Source organism: Aptenodytes patagonicus, chromosome 14, assembly GCF_965638725.1.
Source record: "Aptenodytes patagonicus chromosome 14, bAptPat1.pri.cur, whole genome shotgun sequence".
Lineage (NCBI taxonomy): Eukaryota > Metazoa > Chordata > Aves > Sphenisciformes > Spheniscidae > Aptenodytes > Aptenodytes patagonicus.
Genome location: NC_134962.1, coordinates 12,167,821 through 12,192,877, shown reverse-complemented (window position 1 = coordinate 12,192,877; position 25,057 = coordinate 12,167,821). Strand labels below are relative to the sequence as shown.

Genomic DNA, 25,057 nt, shown 5'->3' with positions numbered 1-25,057 from the left:
GACCAGCCAAAGGCTCTGCCTGGGGCGAGGGCTCCCAAGGTATTTTATAATGAGGGACTGCAGTTCTTGATGGGCTACAGGTCAAATGCACAGTTATTAGAACTTGGTAAATGTGGTTTTTAACAACCATCTGGCACTTCTTTTATATGCAATAACCATCCCATTACATCGAAATAAAATCCACATTTAAGGCACTTAATTGCACAAGTGGCCTTTAGCTTTTTTTCTCTCATCTCATAAAAAAAATCCTTCCCATTTCCATCTGTCACAGCAGAAGAGCTTGGCTGCGGGTCTCCAGCCTCCTCTCGAGGCTGGGCTGGTGCACGTGGGGTGTTTCAGCCCCGGGGGAAGGCGCCAGAGCCGGCCGGGCTCCCCGCGGTCCCCAAGGGAGCCCGGCCAGCTCCAGCCCCTTCCCCCAGGACGGTGGTGGGGTCAGCCACCCTGCAGCCTCTCGGAGGGGTGCCCAGCATCCCTGGGGATTGCATGGTCATCTCCTGATATGGACTAGAGCAGGGCTAGAGCAAGGTCAGAGACTCATTTCATAGCTTGAACAGAAGAGGAATGCCATCTCACAAGGGATTTTGAGATCATTTTAGTTTGGCTTCACTCCAGTCCTGGGCAAAAAAATCTTCCCCTCACCCCAGTTTCTCTCCAGGAAGGGCAATGGGATGGGAAATGCCATCGCAGCTGGCCAAAACGTCTCTTTTGGTTACTGCAAGTTGTAAGGTGATGCAAACCCAACTCAGCAAAACAAAAGTCCTTTCTGGGACAGAATATCAAAATCAGACACTCTGATGCAGAACATTTTTCCCTTCCCCAGGGAAAGCTACGGTGACAGGATTTTGCAACTCACTTCAGAGGAGCTACATCTCCCAAGGGAAAATGGGAGAGGAATAGCCCAGTGCAAGGGGGCATCCTCAGCACAGGTGATGCTCACGGCGCAGTTGGGTGCCCGTATCCTCATCCCATCATGCCCATCCGTGATGGATGGGTGCCCGTATCCTCATCGCTTCATGCCATCCGTGACAGATGAGTGCCTGTATCCTCAAACGGGTACCCATCCATGCTGTGAGCATCTCCTGCATTGAGATGGTCAAACACGTTCAGGCTCAATAATTGGGGGATTTAGGTGAGATTGGTGGTTTGGCACTGTCAAAACAGAGCTGATGGGCAGCACGTCTCGGCTTTATAAAGCTACCAGCGAAGCCGTCCCAACCCCACCTCGGTGTCGCCCAGAGAGGAGCCGACATCACGTCACGGCTCCGGCGCAGAGGGAGAAGCAAGGGCAGCTAGGCAGAGCGGGGAGCAGGCTGCCTTCTCGGCAGTGGCTTTCCACATTAAGCAGCTCCGCGGCTCCTTGCTTTCCCCCAGCAAGGCCACGAGCCTTGTCCATGCTACACCAAATGCCCCAAAACCCAGAGGCAGAGGGGCGGCGGGACGGGTGTGTAAGCGGGAGCTGCACCGGCTCCAGGGGACCTTCCCCGGCAAGCAAAAAGCACAAGTTCCCAGTGCCCTCTGCAGGAGGAAGCACAGCCCTTTTCCCCAAATTTTGGGGCCTTCTGGGAGGGCAGTGAGCAGCGGGACGGGTGTCTGTCACACACGGCTTGCTGTGTCCCCCGTGGGACAGCCGAGCGTGGGACAGGGACACGGAGGCCCACCTGCCCGTCCCCAGGGGCTCGTGGGGAAGAAGCCATTTTGCACATTGATGTGTGCGTTGCTTCGCTGCAGGAACTTGGGGTCCCCGGTGGCGTGGCCATGGCCATTCCCAAGAGTCACCTGAAATAATCAACACGGGGTAAACAGACGGTGCTATTTATTCCCGGGGGAAATCCAGCTTGGTTAACTGAGGTTTGGTTTTTGCACAGCAGACCTGGGGCTTAACCTTACACTTGCTTTTTTGTCTCTTTTTTTATTTGGTACTTAGGGAAAAACAAGGGGGGGGAAATGAAAAGATGGAAAACAAGGCTCCCCTAAAGCAGGGGTCGCTGAAACAATCCCTTAAACCTCGCACGCCTCCATCGAGGAATCTGAGCGAGCAGCGTTGCACAGATTTACTTGTTCACTTGCAAACGCCCTTCCTGAAGCCTCGCCACTGCCCGGGGGAGCTCCCTCCCTCACCACGAACCCCACGCCAGGAACGAGGGCACCGCTCCCGGGGTCTCACCGATGAAGCTCGCGAGAAATGCCCACTCCAGGCTGCCGGAGGTCACCCACCCCCCACGGGGAAGCGTGCAGCGGGGCACTGCCCTTTCTGCCCCTGCTTTGCTGGGAAGAGAAAGCTTTTTGGCAAGCGGCAGCAGAGGAGCCGGTGGCCTTGCCAGAGGCTGGCTGTGGCGGTCAGCTGTGATTAAGAGCAGGAGGTTACTGCAGGGGGTGACGGGAGAGGCTGACACCCGCTGCCGGTCACTCGGGGGTGGCAGAGGTAACCGCATCCCGGGTCCCTCAGCAGCCCCGCATTGCTCGGTGGCTCTTCCGTTGAGTCCCAGGGCGTTTGGGGGTTTGCTGGTGCCCCGGGAGACCACTGCCCTTCCCTCGGGGGCGTAAGCCCCTTCCCACCGCGGCTGCAGGGAAGGGGCCGAGACACGTGGAGCTGGTGGGACAGCGGGTAATGGTGCACTGGGGCTCTGAGGCCCGCGGCGTGGGGAGCTCCCAAAGGCGTGGGCTGGCACGGCACGGCACGGCACGGCACGCGGCCCGTGGCACGGCAGGTGTGGCATGGCAGGGCACGGCGCAGCATGGCACGGCGCAGCGTGAAACAACATGGCAGGACGTCGCGTGGCACGCCGTGGTGTGGCGTGGCACAGCATCATACAGCGTGACATGGCGCGGCAGGGCTTGGCCTGGCAGTGTATGGCGTGATACAAAATGGCACGGCACGGCACGGCACGGCACGGCACGGCACGGCACGGCACGGCACGGCACGGCACGGGCAGGGGTACAGCACCCGGCCCGCCTTTACGCCGCTTCCCCTTTAAGGCGCCGCGGCTCGCTGAGGGCCGCGGGCCGCTCGGCCAATCAGCGCAGCCCACATCCTCGCCAGGGGCCGCCCCCGCCCGCCGCCGCCGCGGGCCGCCGGGAGGCCCGTACCACTCCCGCCGCCCGGGGGAGCCGCCGCTGCCGCTTCCCGGGCGGTCCCGCCGCCGCCCGGTCCCCGGCCGCCCCTCGCGGTCTGCTCTTTTTCACAGTTTCGCGGTGTCCGTAGCGGGCGCCCGCGAGGCTGAGGCCCCCTCACAAAATACGCCGTCCCTCCCGCCTCCCCCGTGGCGCGGGCGCGATGGTGCGGGCCGGGGCGGGGCGGGGCGCGGGGCGGAAGCGGCGCCGTGGCCCAGGCGGCGGGCGGCATCATGGCGGCGCCGGGTGAGCTGCCGTGGGGAGGGCGCTGGGGGAGGGCGGCGGCGGCGCGGCGGGCGCGGCCCTCGGTACCGCGGGGTAACTCTCTTGTCTCTCCGCAGGCCCGCGGCTGCGCCTGGCGGCGGCCCTCAACCTCCTCCTCCTCCTCCTCGCCGGTGCCCAGGCCCTGGCCCCCAGCCACCGCCTCACCGCCCGCGACCTGGCCCGGCTGAGGGCGGCGCTGGAGCGGCCCTTCGCCGACCTGCAGGCCGCCTTCTACTCCATCGTGGGCCTCGGCAGCCTGGGGGTGCGGGTGGCGGACGAAAAGGTGAGCGGTTGAGGGCCCGCCGGTGCTGCCGCTCCCCCGGCCCTCGCCCCGCGCTCCCCCGCCGCCGGCACCGGCTTTCCTGCGCGCCCGAGGCCGTGCGGCTCCCCGCAAGGGCGCTTTGCTGCGCTGAGGGCCTGCAGGCGCAGCGCAGCGGCAAAAGATGAGGCATAATGAGTTTCTCTGTCGTGCTCCGCTTTCACGGTACCGTCAGGAAAACGTGAAGCTCACGTGCGTTATGTTCTCAGCAACTAGCGGTGCCAATCACTGCTAATTACTGACAATCTTTCGGGTGCGCTGCTTGAACAAATTGCATCTTTGCCCGGGCAGATAGTGCCGCGGGCTCTCTTACGCTTGCTGCTCCGGCGTGGTGCTCTCAGGGCTCGCGCTGCCGCAGCCCCTTGTGATGTTACCGTAGCTATCAGTTCGCTTCGCTGCTCTGTGAAAAAGATTTCTGCCCCGTTTTTGCTTCGCTGTCCTGTTAAGTAGAACTGTCCTTATTTCGTTTCAGTTCCAACGCCGAATTCAGCCAGGTCGCTTGATCTTGGTATTTTTGTATATCAAATACGTTCCCTTGTGTGCCGACTAGAAGCAAAGGCTTGTGGTATCGGCATGATGCTTACTGCCCTTCCATGTATTTAAGCATTTCTAGTTTAAATGTTGCAGGTTGTCCTTATAACAGCCTGCTTTCGTAAGCGTACGTGCGCGTGCATGCTTACCTATGCACCTGAGCTGTAAACATAAGTTTATTTTTTTCCTCACAAATTCGGCTAGTTCAGTGGTTCTAAACCATTTGGACTTAGTTTCTCTTTGTGGTGCGAATGCAGAACGCCCAAACTCGTAACTGTGAGGCTCCTGAAGATGTTGCGGTTCACCACGCTGCACACCTCGCTGGCGTCGGTTACTGGTCATCTGCGGGCTAGTCTGGGAATTGCTGCTTTTGTTTATGTCAGCGTGGCTGGGGTTTTTAATAGTTCCTAGCTTTGGCAATGATAACACAGCCTTTGCTTCTGCAGGTAAACAGTAATTATTTATTTGTTCCTTGAGGTTTGTGATGAGACTTTTTTCCCTGGACAGCGTACCTCTTAACGGGGTGAGACTATTTAAAAGGTAGAGGTAGTAAAAATAATAGCTAGGCGTAACACCTGAACATATATCAGTATTCCTAGGTAACTGTAGCATTAAAATCCTGTCCTACTTGTAAAGGCCTGTTCTCCCCATACATAAATCACTGGTCTTTGAGTATGAGCAGTTAAATTCTTGCTTATTTTCTGGTTAAAATGGAATCTTAATGATCCATCTATCTGGTTGTCAGTTAATAATAAACTGGCTACAGATTAATGAGCAGTCTCATTGCTTGCCTTCATACTGCGGCTGCTTACCCGACTTCTTTCTGTATGCTTTGAAATTCTATATTCTGTATCCATTAATGATTGTGTGTGATATACAGCTGGGAAGGAAGCTCGCCCACAGAGTTTCTGCTCATCTGTTCTCTGTCCTGGGAGATTTTCCCTACTACATATACGCATGGGGCTTTTATTTTGATAGGTTTTATAATTATACTCAATTTAAATTTGAATTCTGGTTGCAGTTGAGTTTATGTGAAAATTGCTTATCTCTTTTAGCAGGAACCACCTTTGTTTCTGTGCAGCACTTAGTAGAGTAGGATCTGGGGGGTTCTAGGCTCTGCTGCATCGCAAATATTACTAGGGATATCATTTGCCTATTTTCAGTATAAAAACAGACGGCAATGTACGTGAAATTGTCTCAGAGTATCGTTTAAATCTCCTCTGTGGCTTAAGTCAAGACTGTTGCCATAAGTTAACTTCTGTTTCTTCACAGGCTGCGTGCAATTTCATCAAGTCTCATGTGGACTCCAGCAGTGTTGATTCCCTCTTTTACGCTGCACAGTCCATCCGGGTCCTGTCTGGCTGTGAGGTGAGTTTGGAGCCCTGAGCTCTGAAGACAGATGTTACCAAGGAAATACTTACCTTGATCTTTTTCTTGGTTTTATTTTATGCATAGTCTACTTTTCCTTTCTTCTAGTGGGTTGTACTCTTGTGTCTTAGGTAAATGACTCACAAAGTGTCCGGGAGTACCTTTACAAGGCAAAGTGTGAAGATATAAAGCAAGTATTTGGCCCAGGGTAATTCTGAGGGGATGTTCCTTGATTAAACATTGGTGGCTAAGAAAAAAGGAGCCAGCACATTTTAATAGAATTCACGGCAGCCGTGTCAGTTAAAACTTCTTTGGGCGGATGGTAAACTGCTTGGATGTAAACCTTGTGTTGAAACGCTGCAGTGACACAAATGCAGCCCACCCTTGCTGAGTTGTGGGTGGGTTATCCAAGCCCCGTTTTTCATCAGTACCACCGGCTGCTGCGCAGTGATGTGAAGCCAGATGAAAAGCAGTAGCAGGTTACCAGGATAAATCTGAATCGTGGATTATCCTGACTAACTGATAGTTGAGAGCAAAACTTAGGGATTTAATTAATTAAACTAAAAGGTAATGGATGATAAAGGGCTTTTTCCCAAACGCTTACAGTAGTTCACCAGTCAAGTGTGTTGCTCCAGGAAGAAATCAGTGGTGACTAGAAGGCTTTGTGTTTAAGTGTGAATCAACATGTTCCCTGTGCTCTTCCTCAGGTGACCATTTCAAATGAGACCAGGGAGCTGCTGCTTGCAGCTGTCAGTGAGGATTCCTCAATCACGCAGATCTTCCACGCCGTTGGGGCCCTGAGTGGCTTTGGCCTTCCTTTAGCATCTCAGGAAGCACTTAGTGCTCTTACTGCTCGTCTTAGCAAAGAAGAAAATGTGCTGGCGTAAGTCTTTGGGATGGAGATGATTCACTGTTGCATGTTTATCTTCTAAGCGGTTGGATTTTGGAGTAAAGGGTATTTTAACGCTTAAGTTTTGTAATATAGATGTAGTAGAGTAGGGGCTGTGTTTTCATTTGATGTATTTGTCCAGTTCATTATTGTCCCTCTGGGGGAATGAAAAATACGTTTTGAGGCTATTTTTTCTGTGTGATTTTTGCAAATGAGCGTATGTATTCAGTTTAGTTCAAGAATAAAGGTCAGTAAAGAGGACACATCCCAAAGAAGCCGCCTCTTTCAAAAAGATTCACAACAGATTTTTTTACTTAATACCCAGCCATGGTTCTGTGTCATTTATGGTTGCACTAGACTTGATGCTCTTCCTCAGCCCTGTCGTTTGTAGGTTGGGATGCCTGTACTCTGAGGTGGAAAAAAGGTGCCAGTAAGCAGAAGGGATCTTGGCATTTATCGCCAAAGAATTAAGTAATTTTATGCAAAAGGAGAGAATAGGGATTTCCCTGTTCTCTAGGGAGAGAGCTAGGGAAGAAAGGGAAACTTTAAAACTTGCTTTGTTGACCAAAAAAATGGATTCCTGGAAGCCTCAGTAGCAAGTCTGGGGGTCTGGGCTATGCAGGGATCAAAGTTTGGTTTCTTCTCTGCCTTTGAATCTGAGTTTATTGCAGCGCTGATGCAGCTAAAGTGGCGTTCCCTAATGAATTCTAAGTTTCCACTAAATCGCTTCAGATTCATTGCCTTGAGTCAACTGAATGCAGTAACAGCTGTTTTACACTTCATTCAGAATAGAAACTGTAGTTGCTTTGATTTGAATGATGCTTGGCTTTTAAGGAAGGAAAATCATACAATTGTTTGGGTTTGTTTGTTGTTGTTTAAGAACCATCCAGGCTTTGGAGACGGCATCTTACTTGTCCCAGCAGGCAGATCTAAGTGGCATTGTGGAGGAGATAGAGGTAGGAACACGCTACGCTCTCTAATTATTCGGTAATTTGTTAGACCTCTGGAGTACTAAAAGATGTATTAATGTGAAACACAAAATGAAAAACCAACCTGGCTAATTCCTTGCCTGCATGATGTGGGTTGGCTTGGCTCTTCCTTTCCAGCGGATATTTCTTCTGGAATTTTAACTGTTTCACAGTGGACTGAGACACAGAAAGTCATGACTTTTAAATATAATTAAATCCACCAAAGGCTGAAGGTTTCTTTTTCTTCCTGTTTCTAAATTACTATTACAAAATACCTCAGTGATCCCATACAGATAGGCTTGATTACAGGCCTAACAGCGGAGTTAACTTCTGTGGATCTACTAGAATGCAATTTAAATTTTAATAACTCTCTGTCAGGATCTTGTTGCTCGCCTGGATGACTTGGGTGGAGTTTATCTGCAGTTTGAAGAAGGAATTGAGACTACTGCACTGTTTGTTGCTGCTGCCTATAAGCTGTCAGACCACGTGGGTACGGAGCCAGCAATGAAGGAGGTCTGTATCTGCGTCTTCCTCCCTTGCACACCGTAGCTGACAAAAAGGATCTGCCTAGTCCCTGTTGCAAGACGCTGGTATAGCTGGGTAGAATTTCTGCTGGAAAAAATAATGAGCACACTCAGTGAAAAGGGACATCTCAGAGCGAATGCTAAGTAACGGCATCCAGGAGAAAATTCCACCTTCAAGATCACAGGCTGAATTTGGTTTGGTTTTTTTCTTTTTCAAACGTACAGAAGGAAATTGCAAGTGAGGCCTAGTTTTTCTTTGTTTATTGAGACAAGCTGTTGAAAAAAAACCCTCTTATTTCAGAGTTTGTTCTGGTATTTGGCACTCGTCTAGCACTTTCCAGCATTTCAAAGTGTTTTGCAAATGTTATTTACCTGTGAGGAAACACAGGCACCCTAGTTTGGGGTGCCCAAAAGGGAGACAACGTTAGTATCATACGCCTACAGGAATCCAGATGCAAAAACTTGTTGCCTAAAATGAAAGACTGGAAATTCCTTTAGAGCTTGGTTAAGCTAGAAATCATTACTGCAAGCTATCCACTTAGTGTATTTTTTTTTTCCACAACAAGTTAACTGAGTTAGATGTACTTTTGATTGAGAGTGGCAGCTCCCTAAAGCACAAGCCAAAGTGGCAGGGTTGAGACAGAAGCCAGTGTAAGACATCTGAGTTCATTCCTGGCTCTCTTCCATGCTGCTGCCAAACAGACTAATGCAAAGTAATTTTGATGTCATTTTTGAGGTGGTGATTCTGCTAGACACAATTCAAACTGTCAGCGTCCAAATGATGTTTAAAAAAAAGACCAATTAAGGAAAATTGTTTAGTGTTGTTTCAGAATTGTGCTGTCAGAAGTGCTATTGTTGGGGCTTAAAGCTTTATCTCCTGTGAATGGTGAGAGTGCCTCCAGAATGCCACAAAACTCTCTTTAAAAATTAACATGTAGTATTTGAAAAAATAGCTCCCTTTTTTTTTTTTTTCCCCCCTCACAATTTAAATGAGTGTCAGTTGCTGGTTAAGGTCTGGAGCTATGCCATGACCTCCATATAAATGAAAAACACTGCAGGATTTGTGCTGTGCGGGAGTTTTTTGTAGCTTCTGTTTGGATGCTTTCTCTAGTTATGTCATGTACGTTGGCGCTCATTAATACAAATACGAGGGTGGAAACTTGAGAGGCAGTGGATTTCATTTAAAAGTGTTCTTTGTAGGTTACTGAATTGTATGCCTATTGCTTTATTTGGGATTGTCTTTGATTATTCTCATTTCTGATTAGAATTTAGCCCACAATCCTTTGCTTGGATCAAAGTACAGGTAACCAAACCCCCTGTTTTCCAGACTAGCAGGGAGTAATGGAAGAATCTGAAAAATACGGCATACCCTGCGGAGTGTGGCGCAGACGCGCTAACCCTACAAAGTCAGACTGGAAAACCAGCTGGGGGACTCCGTCCCACTCCTACTTCAGAGAGAACAAATTAGCTTTGGCACATCCCAGAGCCAGAGCTGGCTCTGTGCTCCTGGTGGTACCGCTTTAAAGCTAATCCTCTTAGCTTGAGGACACTGCTGAGCCTAAGGGGATAAGCCCGCATGGGCCTAGTCTGGCTCCTTCCAGAGCCATTAGGATGCTTTGCATCACCTCTCCGTGGCCTTCCCAGCTTGGCAGGTAGCCAGGACATCTAGCCTAGTCCTTCTCCACTGTGTGAAGACAACTGTATGGCTCCTGGAGCCAAATTGTCTTTTTGCAGCTGCATGCAGTCGGGATAGTTGAGCTGATGGCATCTTCCATTCTGAAACACGTAGTTTGAAGAGGTAGAGCCAAATTCTGGTTTTGCAAGTTTTCAGCACAATTGCAGCGATTGTGGTTGGAACCTCCCAGCCCAGAATAAGTATGTTAATGTGACATTCAAAAGGTAGCTAATTTTGGGTTACCTCATAAATTGAGTTATTTTTAAAGCAAATGGGAAATTAAGCAGCCTTTGTGAATGATGTTTTTATTAATAACATTACACTGAGCCAGTTTGCAATGTTGTGATAAGCTGCTGGTGCTTATATGTGATTTGCTTTTCCTCTTTCAGGATCAAATTATCCAGTTGATGAATGCAATTTTTAGCAAGAAAAACTTTGAGACGCTCTCGGAGGCCTTCAGCGTTGCTTGTGCCGTGGGTTCTTTATCCCGGAACCGCTACCACTTGCCTGTCATTATTGTCCCCGATGGGCCTGCAGCTGTGTCTCACCATCAGCCCATACTCAGGGTGAGTCTTAGCCCCAAATCTTAGTTCATCTCTTGGCCCAGTCTTTAGTGCTGTAGGTCTGGGCTGACTGAATGTGTAAGGTGATGTCTTTCATTTTTAGCTCCAGGACTCGGGTTCCAGTAGATCTGGGGTTTTAGTGCTTTTATGGAGGGATTCTTGGGAACCTCTGCTTGCCCAGGGCTTACCAGACGCCACCTCGAGAAGGCACTGTGTGGAAGTCAGCTCTGCTGATTACAAACTTCAGCTTTCCCGGTTATGTTAGAAAGAACTAGGTGAATCTGGGGTGCTGGGCAGGGGAGAATTCTGGGTATATAATGCAGAGGGGTAGTGAGTCTGTGCTCCTGCATTCCTTCTGGCACAACGGGTTTCACAGAAGTTCTTGTTTTTCTCTTGTAGCTACAAGTGACCGATGTTATGTCCCAGCCACTGACTCAAGCTTCTGTAAAGCTTGACTACGCCAAGTCTGCATCTAGCAAAGCCACTGTCCTTCAACAGACAGCATTTGCTCTGTCAGGGTAAGAATATAATCTTATTTTTACAGTTTGTAAAGCAAACAGGTGTTATTTAAACAGTGTTGGACTTATTTTCCTTATGTGTTCTTCCACCGGAGAAATGTTTGTATGATGGAAAACTCAAAATGCTGTAGTTGCATTTGGTTGGTAACAGGTGACTGAGCGCGTTTGGTAGCGATGGTGAATTTCTGTTGCTTTTTCTTTTGATTGGGAGTGGGGATTTGCAATGTTGTTCTGACTTTGGAGGCACTTTGGAGAATTCTTTTCCTGCTGCACTTAGCCATGTTAGTTTTGTGCTGCATTTGTCTGTTTGCTTGCTTAATCTAGCATATTTGGAGACTTCTTGGTAGCAAGAATAGATTACCTATTTGTAGGAGGCTGTTAGTGTCCTAGAGGATACTTAACACCTTGCTTTTTTTTTTTACAGAGATGTCTTTGAGCTGAACTTCATGAATGTGAAACCTGCAAGTGGATATTATGATTTCTCTATCAGTGTGGATGGAGATAAGCGATTTATTGCTAACAAAATTGAGGTGGGTATACTTTTTGATGGCATTTTAATTCTGTGCCTATTCACTGAAACAGCTTTTTATTTATACCTGTTAAGGATGTTGCCAGTTATATGGCATTTTTATCACATGTTTTTCTGTAATGCATTGGATTTTGACTCAGGATTATGACCAGCAACAGATTAATATATGATCAAAAGAGATTTGTGTAAATTTCAAAATTGACTTACCACTTAGATGCTGATCTGACAGCATATGAACAAAGGCTAACAGTGGGAGTGTTTATATAGCAGCCCAAAGTAGCTATGCAAAACCAATTACTAAGAATGTTAGTTCTTCAGAGCATTCAAGATTTGAGTCTGTAAATCTCAAGGCTTGGCTAGCAGTTGTCTGGTGATTGCCTGATGTATGGAAGCTCAGCATTTGTTGTTGTCTGTTTATATAAGCTCTAGAGCCCCAGAAAAGAATCAAGGGGTCTTCTGGCATCTCCTAACTATGTATATGGTGATGCTTTTGTAGTGGAGAAACAGTGACCAATGCAAATGAAGTCTTCATTTCATGTATACATACCCCCTTTTTGGTGGCAAAAGCTGTTATACCACACCTTTCTGAAGAAGAGTTTTATATAAACACTCTAGAGTTTTACTTTCCTCAAGTTTGTTACAGCGAGAAGAACGTGACCTCTGTGACTATTCATGTAGTCGCCCCAGTGTCAACAGCTGTGAATGCTCTTCTCCAGTGGTGTCTATTCCCAGGGTTAGTTTTTGCCCTCAATTGCCTATTTAAAGAAAAGACTAGTTTTTAAAGTCTTCCAGCATAGTCAGCTTGGAGTGGAGGAAGACACTTACTTACAACTGCTGACCTTTACTCTGTGTATCAAATTGATGTTGTCATTGTAGTAGTAATGGCACTTAGGAGTGTCAAAAGGGGATTGATTGGTCCTGCCTAAGCTCGCTGCTGGCACACAGAGGTACCGGTAGGAATGCATTAACGCTGGGGCAGCTTTGCGTGAACAGCTTCTAATAAGACACATTGTTATGGGGGAGGACTGCTGGGGGAACTGCTTTTTTTTCCTTACTGTTATTAGCATTAATTGTCCTTAATGCACCATCGTTTTGACAGTAATGAGCTAAACCAGTGGGTTATTACTCCAGGCAGAGACTACATTTCCTGGCATTAAAATATTTGAGGGATGTTTGTGTACTGTTCAGTTGGAGGGGCTGTGTGCAGCAGCTCTGAGTTGCCTTCACGTAACTTTTTTAAAATGAATATTTCATTAGTCCATCTTTCTTTGCTCCCATCTTGGAACAAACTAAGGCTTTTGCAAAGTTAGCCTGAATAGTCTACATGTTAATGGATCCATTTTCAGGGGTAACCTCTATCTTAAATTACACTTTTTGTTGTAAAGGAACTACCAAGATTGTTGTGTTTGAAGTCTGACCTGAATAGTTTGATTTATGTTTTTACATATTTTTCCCACAGGTTCCCTGTGAATTATTTTTCAGGGCGAGGGTGTGGGGCTGGTTCACATGAGCAAACCTGTAATAACAAATTGTAGTATATGATGAAAAATATCTTGGCAATGGAACTTTAATTCTCCAGGGGAGCATTTGTAAGCTGTGAGAACAAATGTGCTAATTAAAAACTACAGACTGCAGTAACTGCTTATGTTTGAGAGAAGGATTGAAATCAGTCAAACCCACCGAGGTTCGCTGCCTAGATGGGCTGTGGTTTGGGACTGGGGAGAGGGCAGGAAGTCATTTCTCTGCTTGGGGCTTACACTGCGCTTAGCACAAAGGAGAGTGATAAATGGCAGGGCCTTATTGGCTGCCCTGCACTAAGTGATAAATGCTGTGACTCCGAAGGAAGGCTTGCTGAACAAAGTGCAGGTCTTGCAGGAATGCTTTGGCTTTTGCTTGCTGGTAATAAAATCAGCAGAAACCTGTTAGGCTTTAGGAGCCAACAAAGGCATAACTGGTTGCTGTCCAGAGACCCCTCTCATCTCAAATTGCTATCCAGCAGAAGTACATATGCACATGCAGTTTTAAGTTGTATCGTATATGATGTAATCTTTAATAGCTAGTTTCTGCTAGTTCAAACGGAAAACTAGTTGGATCTGGATAGTTGGACTGTTTCATTAAAAACAGTTCTCCAAAGGGCAGCTAACTCCAGTGTGACTGAGAAGCTGGTGTCTTCAGAGCTGGCTGCTCGTGCAAGGAGGAAGGGGATGGGTTAGGGTTAGTGACTGATGCAGGAGCCTTGCCAGAAGGTAAATTGCTGTAGATCCTTCTGTTCCGGTTAGGTTCTGTCTCTGGCTTAGTGTAAGACCCTCTTTGAGGAAGGGAACAGAAGAGCTAAAGCTTCTGCAGTGAACTTGACCATAATTAGTACATGTAGAGTGCTCTGAATAATTTTCTATTGTGTTTTGTTGCAGCTGAAAGTAAAAGTTTCCACGGAAGTTGGGATTACTAATGTAGATCTTTCTACTGTGGATAAAGATCAGAGCATTGCACCAAAAACAACCAGGTAAAACGACTCAGTGTGTGTGATTCTTTAAGGGGCAACTCTGGCTCTATACTGGAGGTCTTCTGAGCTTTACCGACTTCAGCTTAACCAGAGGAATCTTGTGTAGGGATAACTACAGAGTTATACCCATGCTGTTTCTCTTAAACCTGTGAGTTCATTGGGAGAATACTGGTTATTTTTATAGGTGGTTTTCCTTAATACTGAAATAAGTACTAACAGAAGCCAGGCAACCTGAGTCTTCTGTTCCTTTGTTGGCACCTCTCCATAGTGAAAGCAAGCTGAAATAATTGTGTTAACATTTCTGGTATTATTTGGCTTCGGTAGAGATGCTCTAAAGCAACATGTACACTGTATTTGGCGGGGGTGGCTGTACCATTGCTAGGTGTACTTGAATTTAATGTAATCAGTGTTTTTAACTGACATCAGTTAGAATGTAATGTATGGAATTTAATTTAGGTTGCACAGCCCCACTGAGGCCCCTCTGTGTGTGTTGATGCAGCCTTCCTGTGCTGAAGTTTGAGTGTCTGTTTTTTCTGTTCTGCTGCCATCACACCTTTGGCTGTAGCATAGCCTTGGCTAAATGGAATGTGGGGTGTAGTATTAGCAAAACCTTCTTCTGGTGTTCCTTTGAACCTTACAACAAACAACTGTTTTACTTGAAAATGGGCAAGGTATGTAGTGCACAAAAATCCTACCAAAAAAATTCCATTCATTTCTTTTCATTAAATTTATGGTGGAAGAGAAAGACATGTTAGTTCACCTGACTTTTTGATAAAACAGCTCATCTGTGCCGAGTAGACTGCAGTACTGCTAGACAGGCTTTGCATGCCTCGGTTTCTTTGAACACCAGGCCTTCTCTTGGCAGATCACCTCAATTCTGTCTGGTTTTTTTTCCTCCTAGGGTAGCTTACCCAGCCAAAGCCAAGGGCTCATTCACTGCTGACAGCCATCAGAATTTTGCTTTATCCTTCCAGCTGATAGACGTGAACAGTGGAGCTGAACTCATCCCTCACCAGGTTAGGACAAATTCTTGTCATTGCTGTGTCACCAAGATGCTCCATCTTAAAGCGTCTGAGGTGACAGTTGCTCTTGAAAAGATTTGATAGGTTTTGAGAAGCCTTACGTTTCTGACATGGACTGTGAAGGATCACTGATCTTGGTAGATGGGAAGTGGATTCAGTTCATTTGTTTTGGCTGTATGTTAAATGAAGCCTCTTCTGGCTCTGGTACTGTGTCTTATTTAACTCAACAAAATGAGTGCAGGTAGCCTGCACTGTAAAGCACACTTCTGATTTTTTAATATAGATTGTTTGCTGAAAAAGTCCTTGAATGTTACACTTTCTTTAAAATTTTATTTTTTCTGTTTAAAATAGAAAAAAGGTGGGGGGGAACCCAACAAAAACCGTATCTGCATACATCTCTTTGTGCTGTTGCGTATACCCTGTCAAATAACATCCAATATATTGCCCTGTACTCCAAGTGGGCGACTGGACGGTCTTGGTCCTGTGTGAATGTAGTTGCTCAAAGAGACACAGAACTTTGCTGATTTGCAGGGATCTAGACACCTGGGCTCCCAGTTTATACTCCAACTTTTGTTAATGTTGTGCTTTTTGATTTGGGGGGGAAATCTCTCATTTCGCTGGCATTTGTGAACGCACTATGAGATATTCCAGAAATGTTACAATCTTTCCTTTCAGACTTTTGTCCGACTTCACAACCAAAAGACTGGCCAGGAGGTAGTGTTCGTTGCAGAACCAGATAGCAAGAACATATACAAGTTTGAACTGGATACCTCTGAAAGAAAGACTGAATTTGACTCTGCCTCTGGTACCTACACTCTTTACTTGATAATTGGAGATGCCACTCTGGAAAATCCAATCCTGTGGAATGTGGTATGTAGCTGGAAGTGTGGTGATGTGGTTTTGAGATTACTGGCAGTCTAACAGGAGGGCATGGTACAGGCTTGGAGGAAAAAAGCTCAAATGTTTTGTTCTTTGTAGTGAACCAGAATCCTTTTGGCCCATTTATGGGCTCTGAGGTTCGTTTGTTCACTTTAAGTTTTTAAGTGAGCATCAAAGCTAGACAGAAATGAACATATGTTTCATCATGTGGTGGAACAGAAACTTCAGAACATTTATGGGTTTGATTGTAAATTCACAGCAAGCACTTCAAGGTTTAGCCTTTCCTTGTTTGCTATGCTGGAAATAAGTCCAGTTCTTAGTGATGGGTGAATGGCATTATGCCTCTGTTTAGGAGAAATTGCTTCTTAAAAAATCTGGTGGCTTTTTCTTAGTTTCCTTTAAAAATCATGTTAATTGTAGATTGACAAATAAGGAAATAGGCCACAGTAACGGAATAGGTTTTATAAAACTTCTAATACATTAAGATCAAACTTCACAAAGCTGCACGATTTCATTTCAGGCTGATGTTGTGATCAAATTCCCAGAAGAGGATGCACCATCCACAGTCCAGTCCAAGAACCTCTTTGTTCCCAAACCTGAAATCCAGGTACAGTCAAAAATTATGTGTGGACATGGGGGGCTAGTCCTACTAGTATTGTTTGTTCTCTTCGTAATTTATTTTTGAAAAGTCATCTCTCATTAAAAAAAACGAATACTGTGTAAGTAATGTAATTAAAGGAAGACCAGAGTTACTGCTTAATGGGAAGAAATTTGTTGCAGTCCTCTGGAGTATGAATAAATAAGCTGTGTGTCCTACCTGTGAGAGAGCAAGTGGTGTCACTGAGAGGATTCAAACATGAGAATTTAACTAGGTAAGCACCACAGAAAGTTCTCTGCTTCTGAAGATTTATCTTGCTTCATTCCAGCCCTCTGTGCTGATGACAAGCTAACAACTGCTTCTGTGAGTGCAAGGAAATGTTAACTGTGCAAGAGATCAAATGTGCAGAGGCTGGAATAGACGCTACTTTAAAGAGTCAGTCTTTGCCTTAAGAGGAATGCTTATCATCCAAAGGAACGTCTGGGACCAGCACCAGGGCTGCAGCTGGCCCCCTGGGGAGCCGAGAAGCTGCTCTGTTGGAATACTCCTACTTACGAGTTGGTTTTTGTTTGCAGCACCTCTTCAGGGAACCTGAGAAGAGGCCTCCCACTGTGGTATCCAACACTTTCACAGCATTGATTCTTTCCCCCCTGCTTTTGCTGCTCATTCTGGTGAGTGAACTGGGCCACAGAAGAAAGTTTTTTCCCATCCAGTCCAAGGTCACTTAGGAGGTTGGCCAGCTAAACTTCTCATTAAAACTCTTGGTTAATCATGACTAGCACAGCAGTGCTGCAGTCGTAGCTAGCAAACGTCAGTGCAGAGCGTTGGTCTGGTATTGTCTCTTTCCTAAACTCATTTGGGTTTTTTTGTTGAGTTTATAGTCAAAACAGAAAAACTGCTGCCAAGTAGAAGTAGGTGGTATGAGTGTCTTCAGTGTGCTTCTGCTAGGGATGTTGAATAACACTGGGCAGATTAATTTATAACTAACATTAGACTTCCGCAGGAAAAAAAGCAGTGATTCTGCCTTGCACTTAAAATATCCATCACAACATCTGTGTTACTTAATCCTATCAGATTGATTCCCATTTATGGACATAATTGGTATTTGTGTGTCTGTAGTTGAAACATCTACTGCTACTCACTGTATCATCAGATCAGTGTTTTGAACTTAATGCAATACAAAATCTCATCTAGGCAAGCTAAATTACGTCTTATTTGGAGGATGAAACTGATCCCTTACTTGCTTGGCAGTAATTTCCCATTAGCTAGTCTCACTGCAAGCTGGCATTCAGATAGTCGCGTCCACTGGTCTCTGGAGTTCACAATATACATGTTGATGACACTTTTAATGAAAAATCTCATTGCTACTGCTCCTGTTTTCCATCCTTCATGCCTTTCTCTTTTGTACTCTAAAAACTGAAATTGTTTTTATGAGCACACATCTTGTAGCTCTAGCTGTTCTTCTGCTGAGTCCAAAGCTAGAACCTTACCTTTTTTGTCTTTTTAATTAAAATTAATTCAGCTGGATGGAAATAGCCATGTTTGGTTTTCTGGAAAATGTAGATTCGGAGCAATACCCTCTCGTCAGTTTAAGAAAGATAATTGAGGAACTGCCTTTGGTCAGTCAGAAACAGCAGGAGAAATTTTCTGCAAAGGAGCTCAACAGTGCTGTCTTCAGCAAAATTACTACTCTGTCCTCTTGTAGTAGGAAACAAGTGCTTCTGTAGAGAATACACTGTATTCATCGAGGAACTTAAAGCAAACAGGCTTGAAAGATACTAAAGTTTAAAATACAACGGCCTTGTAAATGCAAGCTTTTAACTCGGGTTTTGTTTCTTTTCCTTTTAGTGGATAAAGATAGGTGCCAACATCTCCAACTTCAGCTTTGCTCCCAGCACCATTGTTTTTCACATGGGACATGCTGGTAAGCGTCAGAGGCTTTCTGCTTTGTTTGACCTTCTCACGTGGGAGTTACGGATGAGAGCCCTGGTGGTTAATGGGCTTGCAGTCTATTAACTATAATGACATAATAGCATAACATTTTTTCTCTTGTTTTCATCTGCCTTCCTGCTTTTCATGATTGTTAATATGGTGATAAACCTGTTTGGGCCATCAGCTTATAACAGAGGTCATTATCTGGGCTCCTCTCACACACCATTTATCTGTACTTAATAGAACTTCTTATTTCCAGAGGTCACGCTTTCTTTATTGCATGTTTATCCTTTGTAAGCAGGGAGTTTCTGTGGGGATTGAAACCTGCAGGGCTGCCATCTACATCTTTTCTTTAAGGCTCTTCCTGTGAAAGCTGCTCTTGTTCTTTGGCTGGACCAATTTTTTCCATCAATTTTATTGTGCCGTTGGTTGCACAGTTCTTTACTGTCTTGACAGAATTTCAAAAACATAGCAGGTTGGGAGAACGTTGGATCTGCTGTTTCCCAGATGACAATGTGTTGCGTAATCCAAGGCAGCTTCCTTGGAAGCTTTATAAAGCTGGAAGCTCCTACAGATGTGCAAAGGTTAATATCCTCTATTGAAATCCAGAGTATCCTCCTCCTTTTAATAGCCCTTAATGTCTATAATATGTCCATAATTCTGCCACAAGAGGGTTGATTGCAAGCTGTCAGTGTCATGTTTTTCTCCACTATGGAGACCCAGACACCTTCTTCCACTGGCAATAACATATAGTCTTTAGATCTGCCATTTCAGAGCTTCAGAGATGAGATAGAAACCCAATGCCTAGGCCTGGCAGTACAACATAGTAATTGTTCTGAGGGTAACGAATGGTTGGTCTTTGAAATGCAGTTTCAGCCATGGGCTCTGTCTTTTTTTCACAGCAATGTTGGGACTCATGTATGTCTACTGGACTCAGCTCAACATGTTCCAGACTCTGAAGTACTTGGCCATTTTGGGTGGTGTCACATTCCTGGCAGGCAACAGGATGCTGGCTCAGAAAGCAGTAAAACGGTAAGCCGGGGATGGATGCGTTGGTGGGCGCTGCTTTTAAAATCAGTGGGGAGGAGGTCACGTTGATGCTATCGTGTGTCAGTAACTGATACAGTAATGAACACTGCTTTTGGTTCTTGGATCTTGTGCGGGGGGGTGGGCTGCTCGGTCCCACTTTCTTGCCTGCTGACTAGGGCAATGGGCTGCTCTCACTGAGATACAGCTAACGGCTCCTTCAGAGAGAATGGTCCACGTGGCCACATGCTGAAGCCATCAGGCACACAGAGAAAGCAAAGGGTGGAAGTATGTGCACTTTGACTTGGAGAAACCCACATTTGGCGAGATGTATTCACTGACAGATTTGTTCTACTACATGATATATCAAGCTGTTACAATATCGTCAGGTAATGAAAGCTGCTATAAATGCAGAAGAGGTCCAACTCTTCTGTAGCTGTGCTTGTGAGAAGTTTTAAGAGGAGGAAGGTAAGGCGGGGGTATCTTACTGCTGTCTTCCCCAAACTAAAGGGGGATTATAGAGAAAAGGGAAGCAGGTGCTTATCGGAGGTGTGCAGCAACAGACAAAGTGCAACACACGCAAGCAAAAACAGGGAAAATTCTGATAAATGTTAGGGGTACAACATTCATTTCTGTACTGGCATTGGACTGATTCTTCACACTTGTGTCTTCTGCCACGCAGTGTCTCGTGAATGTGCTGTGGCTTAGGCAGCCTGCAGGCAGTTTGCTGACCCAAGGTTCCAATACAGTGCATTAATTAGAGGTCGAACCGTTCCCTTTCCTTCACTTCTGCCACACAGGGTTTCCATGTGAGACTAAAGTTTTAGCCCTCTTGTACTAATGCAGAGTTTGGCTTTGAAGAGGATCTTACTGACCTGCTTTGCCATCAACCTGTGATTTTCTTACTTTCCCCTTTTTGAGCCACTAGGAGTTGTTTATCTTTGCATACCTATTTGCATAGATATCCCTGGGTTCTCACTTTTTTGATTACACTGTATTAAGACCAGGACAAGAGCGGTTTAAAAAAAAAAAAAAAAAACCACCCCAAACAAAACCACAAGAATATAATTTTCAGGGGTTTTGCATTGATTTGTTGTGTTTAAAACATCTCTACTTGCATGGCTGTAGCAGGGAGGATGATTATTGTAATCAACCCTTTCATACCATCCTCCCAGCTTTCTCAGCCTTGCTCTCTTGGATGTCCAGCCCTCTCCACTCTGGCACTTTCTCCCCTTTTAATTTAAAGAGTAATGATAAAATCATCATTAATTACAGATTGCCTAGGATACAGATTTGGGGAAAAAGAATACAATGAAGCTTACTTCTAAGTGTCTTCGCTCAACCAGGGCTTCTGTTAGCACATAAATGCGGGTGGTTGGTTCCTACTTCAAAACACTGCAGGGGGTGTCCGTGCTTTTTCACTGTAAATGACATGAAGCTGCAACTACAATGGCAAATTTGAAAGTAAAACTTCTACCTTAGGCTAAAGTTAAACCCTTTGTACATGACTTTAAAGTTCAAAAAGACATCTTTTTGTTAACGTCCTGCTAGCCTGCCTCAGATGTTGAAGTGCAGTGATAATTAACTAGATTGCACTTTGAGGCAAAGCTGCTGTTCCACTATGGAGACCGCTGGCGGGGGTGGGAAGGGGGACTGTATAAACCATCTTTTTACAGAAGTTACCAGAAGGCCTGGTTTTGCTTTTTGCATTTCTGTTGCTGGCTCTGGTTCCTGGAGCAGGGCTGCTTTCCTCCTTCCTATCTTCTCTGAACCTTTCTTCCTTTCTCCTTTTGGCAGGATCGCTGCAGAGCAGAGCAGTAGGTTGGCAAAGTATAGAACACTGCGGTAAAAGGGGGTTTTGCTAGTGACCAGCTCTTCTAGAAGTAAGGGCCTTTTTGGAATTTGCCTTTCCTGGGCATGCTGCCTGTTTCATTTCACATCATCACTCACTCCTTGTACAAAAAGATATCTGAGCTGAAGCTGCTTCCTTCCAACATCGTTTATTGGACTTTAAATCAGTCCTTGGGTGTCCTTGGCTACGGCTGGGTTTGCATACTAGCAGTACGTGTCCTCTGAGACGAAATTGCCTTTGTGTGATTTCCTTAATCATCTGAAGTCTGTATGGTAATATGTGCACATGTGAATATGTTGTCTTGGGCACCAAGCAGCTATCAGGTGATGAAATAAACCTAGTTTAAGCATTATTGTTCCTGTAAATAAATTATTAGTAATGTTGGCTGGAGGAGAACATGATGAAAATGGCTGATACCTGGGCTGTTCCCATCCTGCCGTTGGTATTCCCTGTCCCCATCTGCAGTATTCTGGTTATTCAGCTGCCAGGCACTCCGACTGCTGAATTACATCCCCGCTTGGGGCGGCGAGAGCTCTGTGTGCAGCAGAGCCAGGTCAGCACCACCTCGTTCGGTTGAGAACACGACCCAATCCAGGGTTGACCCTCCTATGAGACTGAACTGGCCACGATGGCTCAGTCAGCGGCAGCAGCCAACCCCCTCCATTCAATACAGTCATCTGATAGGTCTCCATTATTGTTTACCAGTGCAAAGCCCTTCGCTTCCTTTCGTTCCGAGCAGGTAAGGCCCCAGTTTGCTATATCCAGAGTGGCGTAGGAGGCAGGACTGCCTGCCAGTCTGCATGCTGCCCAATTCTGATGTGTGTGTGTGGCTTCATTTCTCGGTCAGCGCACCGTTTTATTTTGGGGAAGGGAGAGAGCATCTGGGACAAGTCCTGTGATGGGACTGAAATCACAACGTGCTGCACTGGTACATCCCATGAGCATCTGCTTTCTCTCACGTTCATAGTCAGTGCTCCAGGCACACACACACACAGAGTGTGTTGAGGAGAGCTCAGTTTTGTGGTGCAAGACAAAACCAGCGTGGGTGGCTGTGTCGCAGAAACAATGTGCGCTGTGGTATAAGCTCCTGTCTGCAGATCAGATAGTATGGAGGATGGTTTCGTGAAAATTACCTGTGGAGAATTTGGCATCGTGTCCCATAGAACAGCGCCCTGTTACTATCTCTTCCCTCCCTGGAGTGTTTTGAGGTATTTGAGCACCGAACGAGCTATGACAAGTAACTGGAGAGGAAATGGAGATGGCTGTCGCTTGTTCTGGTAGATGAACGCTGGCTGCACCCTGGCTGCGTGTGCTGGTGCTGTTCTGGTCCCTGGACGCTTCTTTTTACCATAGCTTTGGGCCAGTGGTTTTCAGCTTTTTAGTGGCCTGTTAACAAACACCTCACAGTTGTGTTCTCCACAGCTTGCATGTTTTCTGTTTCTCAGCCTGGTATTTTAACTCCTTAATTTCCCGTGGGCTGTGAGTAACCCTGGAAGATCTTGCTTATTATCCACGACCCGTAAGTTAGGTTTTGCTGCCATGTGCAGTCACAAGCATTTTTCCTTATTGCTGGGTTTTCTGATGCCCCAGATAGGTCAGTTGAAGCTGGTAACAATACAGTCTTTAGGGCTGGACTGTCATGTGCTCAGCATCCATAGCTGTGCCTGTGTCTGGCATCTGGAAGGGAAAAGGACCCCAAAAAGATGGGTCTGCTGTGCCCACATTAGATTACTTCATCTTGAGGACATGGAGATCTTTTCTTTGTGTTTACGTGGACCAACTGATTCCAAGTGGATAGATTGGCCCTGTTTAAAGTAGAAGAGCAGTTAAGGTACCCCCAGGCTTTGCGTTCAGCCCTGCTTTTTTTGTTCAGTTCTGTATTTTACAAGGCTCGTTCATCCCTTTTGCACCAGAAATTAACCTTCATTTTGTCTGACCATTTCCATCCTCCTTGAATTCAGTCCTCCGTTCCATTGCAGTACTGGTTTTATGACTCCAAAAAGTTTCCTTTGAGAAGCTTATCTGACAAGCTTCCTTTGAGAGAGAATGAGGGGTCTGGGGACACTTTTACTGTGTGCTTTGTTGCCTGGAAGAGTTAATTTTTTGGGTTTTTCTTTCTAGGACACACTAGTACCAGAAGAATGGAAGAAATGGGGAAAAACAAGGCAAATGCCTTCAGAACAGAAGTGAATAAATAACTGAAAGACCAGAAGAAGGAAGGCAAAAGCAGATTTTTTTTTTTATATTAAGTCAAGAGGGTACCAGTTACACTTTTTTAAAAATTTGATTTTCATCGTTGTGTTCATGCTACTTGAGTGCTTTTCATATGAATCCCAAAAATCCTTTGTTCCCTGGATCCTCCCCCCTTTTTCTCCCAGGCTTGAATTTCTCTTAGAAAAAGGGGGGGGGGGGATACAATTCTGCCTTTCCCCAGATGCCCTCTCCTCATCCTAAATGATTTGTGAATAAAGAGGAAAGAATGGTCCTGAATTTTGTTTTTTGGCTGTCTCGGGCTGTGATTGGAAGTGGGGCTCACATGAGAATGAAAAGAGCTTTTTCTGGTGGGTAATTTTGTGTATGAGTCATTGCTGTGTGAAGCTTCCTGTTCTTTCATGTCCTTTCCCAGAGGGACATGTTTATTGGGGGGGACTTCCCACTCCTGCCTGTCCCTTGCCGTGACGCTGTCATCTGCGTTTCTCCGCTGATGGCTGTTCCCTCTGACTTCAGGATGGCGCCAGGCTGGGCTGTGCTGAGTTGCTGTGGGCCCTCGAGGCTCAGGCAGGAGTAGTTCTCGGGGCCTGGCCCTTGGGGGAGCCAGCTGCGGTGCTGGCGTGCCTGGCTGTGTCTGACCCTGGCAGGTTTGGTGGGTCCCTTGAGTGGGTTCGCTTTCTTTCCAGCCTCTGGAAGTAACCTTTTCACTCCAAATACGAGTTTGATTGAGGTTATCGTCTCTGTTCCTCTGTGAAGCTGAATGCCGGGAATCTGCTGGTTGCCGTGTGGCCACGTTTGAGTTATTTGAGCTCTAACTTCTCAATTAATCACCGCCTTCCAGACCACTAAGCAGTGTTGAGGCAGCAGACTTGGGCTTTATTGAAGGATGCACTGATAGTAGTAACCAAAGGCCAAAATCTCCTCCTGATGAGCAACTTCCACATGGGAAACTTAACAGTTGCTCCCTCCCCTGCATCTCTGTGTTGGCTTCTGTTTGTCCCGTGTCAGACTGGTTTCTCTAAAGGCCTTTTAGCAAAGGAACTTTATCAAGTGTCTTTTGGAGATCTCAGAAAATGATATCAACCAGCAGGCATGTGGATAAAGGGTGTGGAGCCAAATCCTCCAAAGAACTTCACATGTGTGAGACATGACTCCACTTTATAAAAGCCATCTTGCCTCTTCCCCGCTGCCATTGTTCACACTTAGCTCACTGTTTCTGTTCTTTGTAATAGTTCCTACCCATTTGTTCATTGTGAATGTTTTACTGGGTGCCATAGAGGTTTAATGAATTCTGTTAACCTCCTTCTGCACTCCTTCAAAAACCTGATCTCGTGCTGCATTAAAGTCCTCTGGGACTAGAGAAGTTTTAAGCAAGAAATAGTTAAGTTACTATTTGTAGTATTTTACTGTGGAATTTCTTTTCACCCTGGTGAGTTCTTTTTGAGCCTCATATTTTGTTCCTGCTCACTTACCAGCTTTGTTTTATAACTTACTTTTCTACTGATGCCTCATGCTGGGACAGATCCTCCACTACTTTCTCTGTAGAGCTCTGGCACGTTACCGAAGGAGAGCACAGATGCAAAAAGAAAATCATGGAGTGCTACTGTGATGTATCTTCTCTAAGCTGTGCGTGTTGCTATTGATTTTTCTACCTCCTTGGCTATGCCTTAGGAAAGGTGGGTTTTATTCTTTTGGCCTTTTATTCCTCAGACACTTTCTGGTTTGCTTTATGCGTTTTTATATTTAATCTCCCAGAGTTTGAGCATTTGTTTCCT

General features: G+C 46.0%; 1 protein-coding gene across 1 annotated transcript; it reads left to right on the top strand.

Annotated features, from left to right (window-relative positions):
* The first annotated feature begins 3,274 nt into the window (after positions 1-3,274).
* On the top strand, positions 3,275-23,561 carry RPN2 (ribophorin II). The gene is given in 19 exon segments (XM_076351675.1): positions 3,275-3,334; positions 3,336-3,357; positions 3,453-3,658; positions 5,498-5,593; positions 6,301-6,476; positions 7,363-7,438; positions 7,829-7,963; positions 10,039-10,215; positions 10,612-10,730; positions 11,155-11,260; positions 13,671-13,762; positions 14,664-14,778; positions 15,460-15,654; positions 16,184-16,270; positions 16,837-16,932; positions 18,110-18,185; positions 19,096-19,225; positions 21,017-21,102; positions 23,193-23,561. Coding segments are annotated over 18 exon segments (2,016 nt in total). The 3' UTR covers positions 21,069-21,102; positions 23,193-23,561.
* Positions 23,562-25,057: the final 1,496 nt, after the last annotated feature.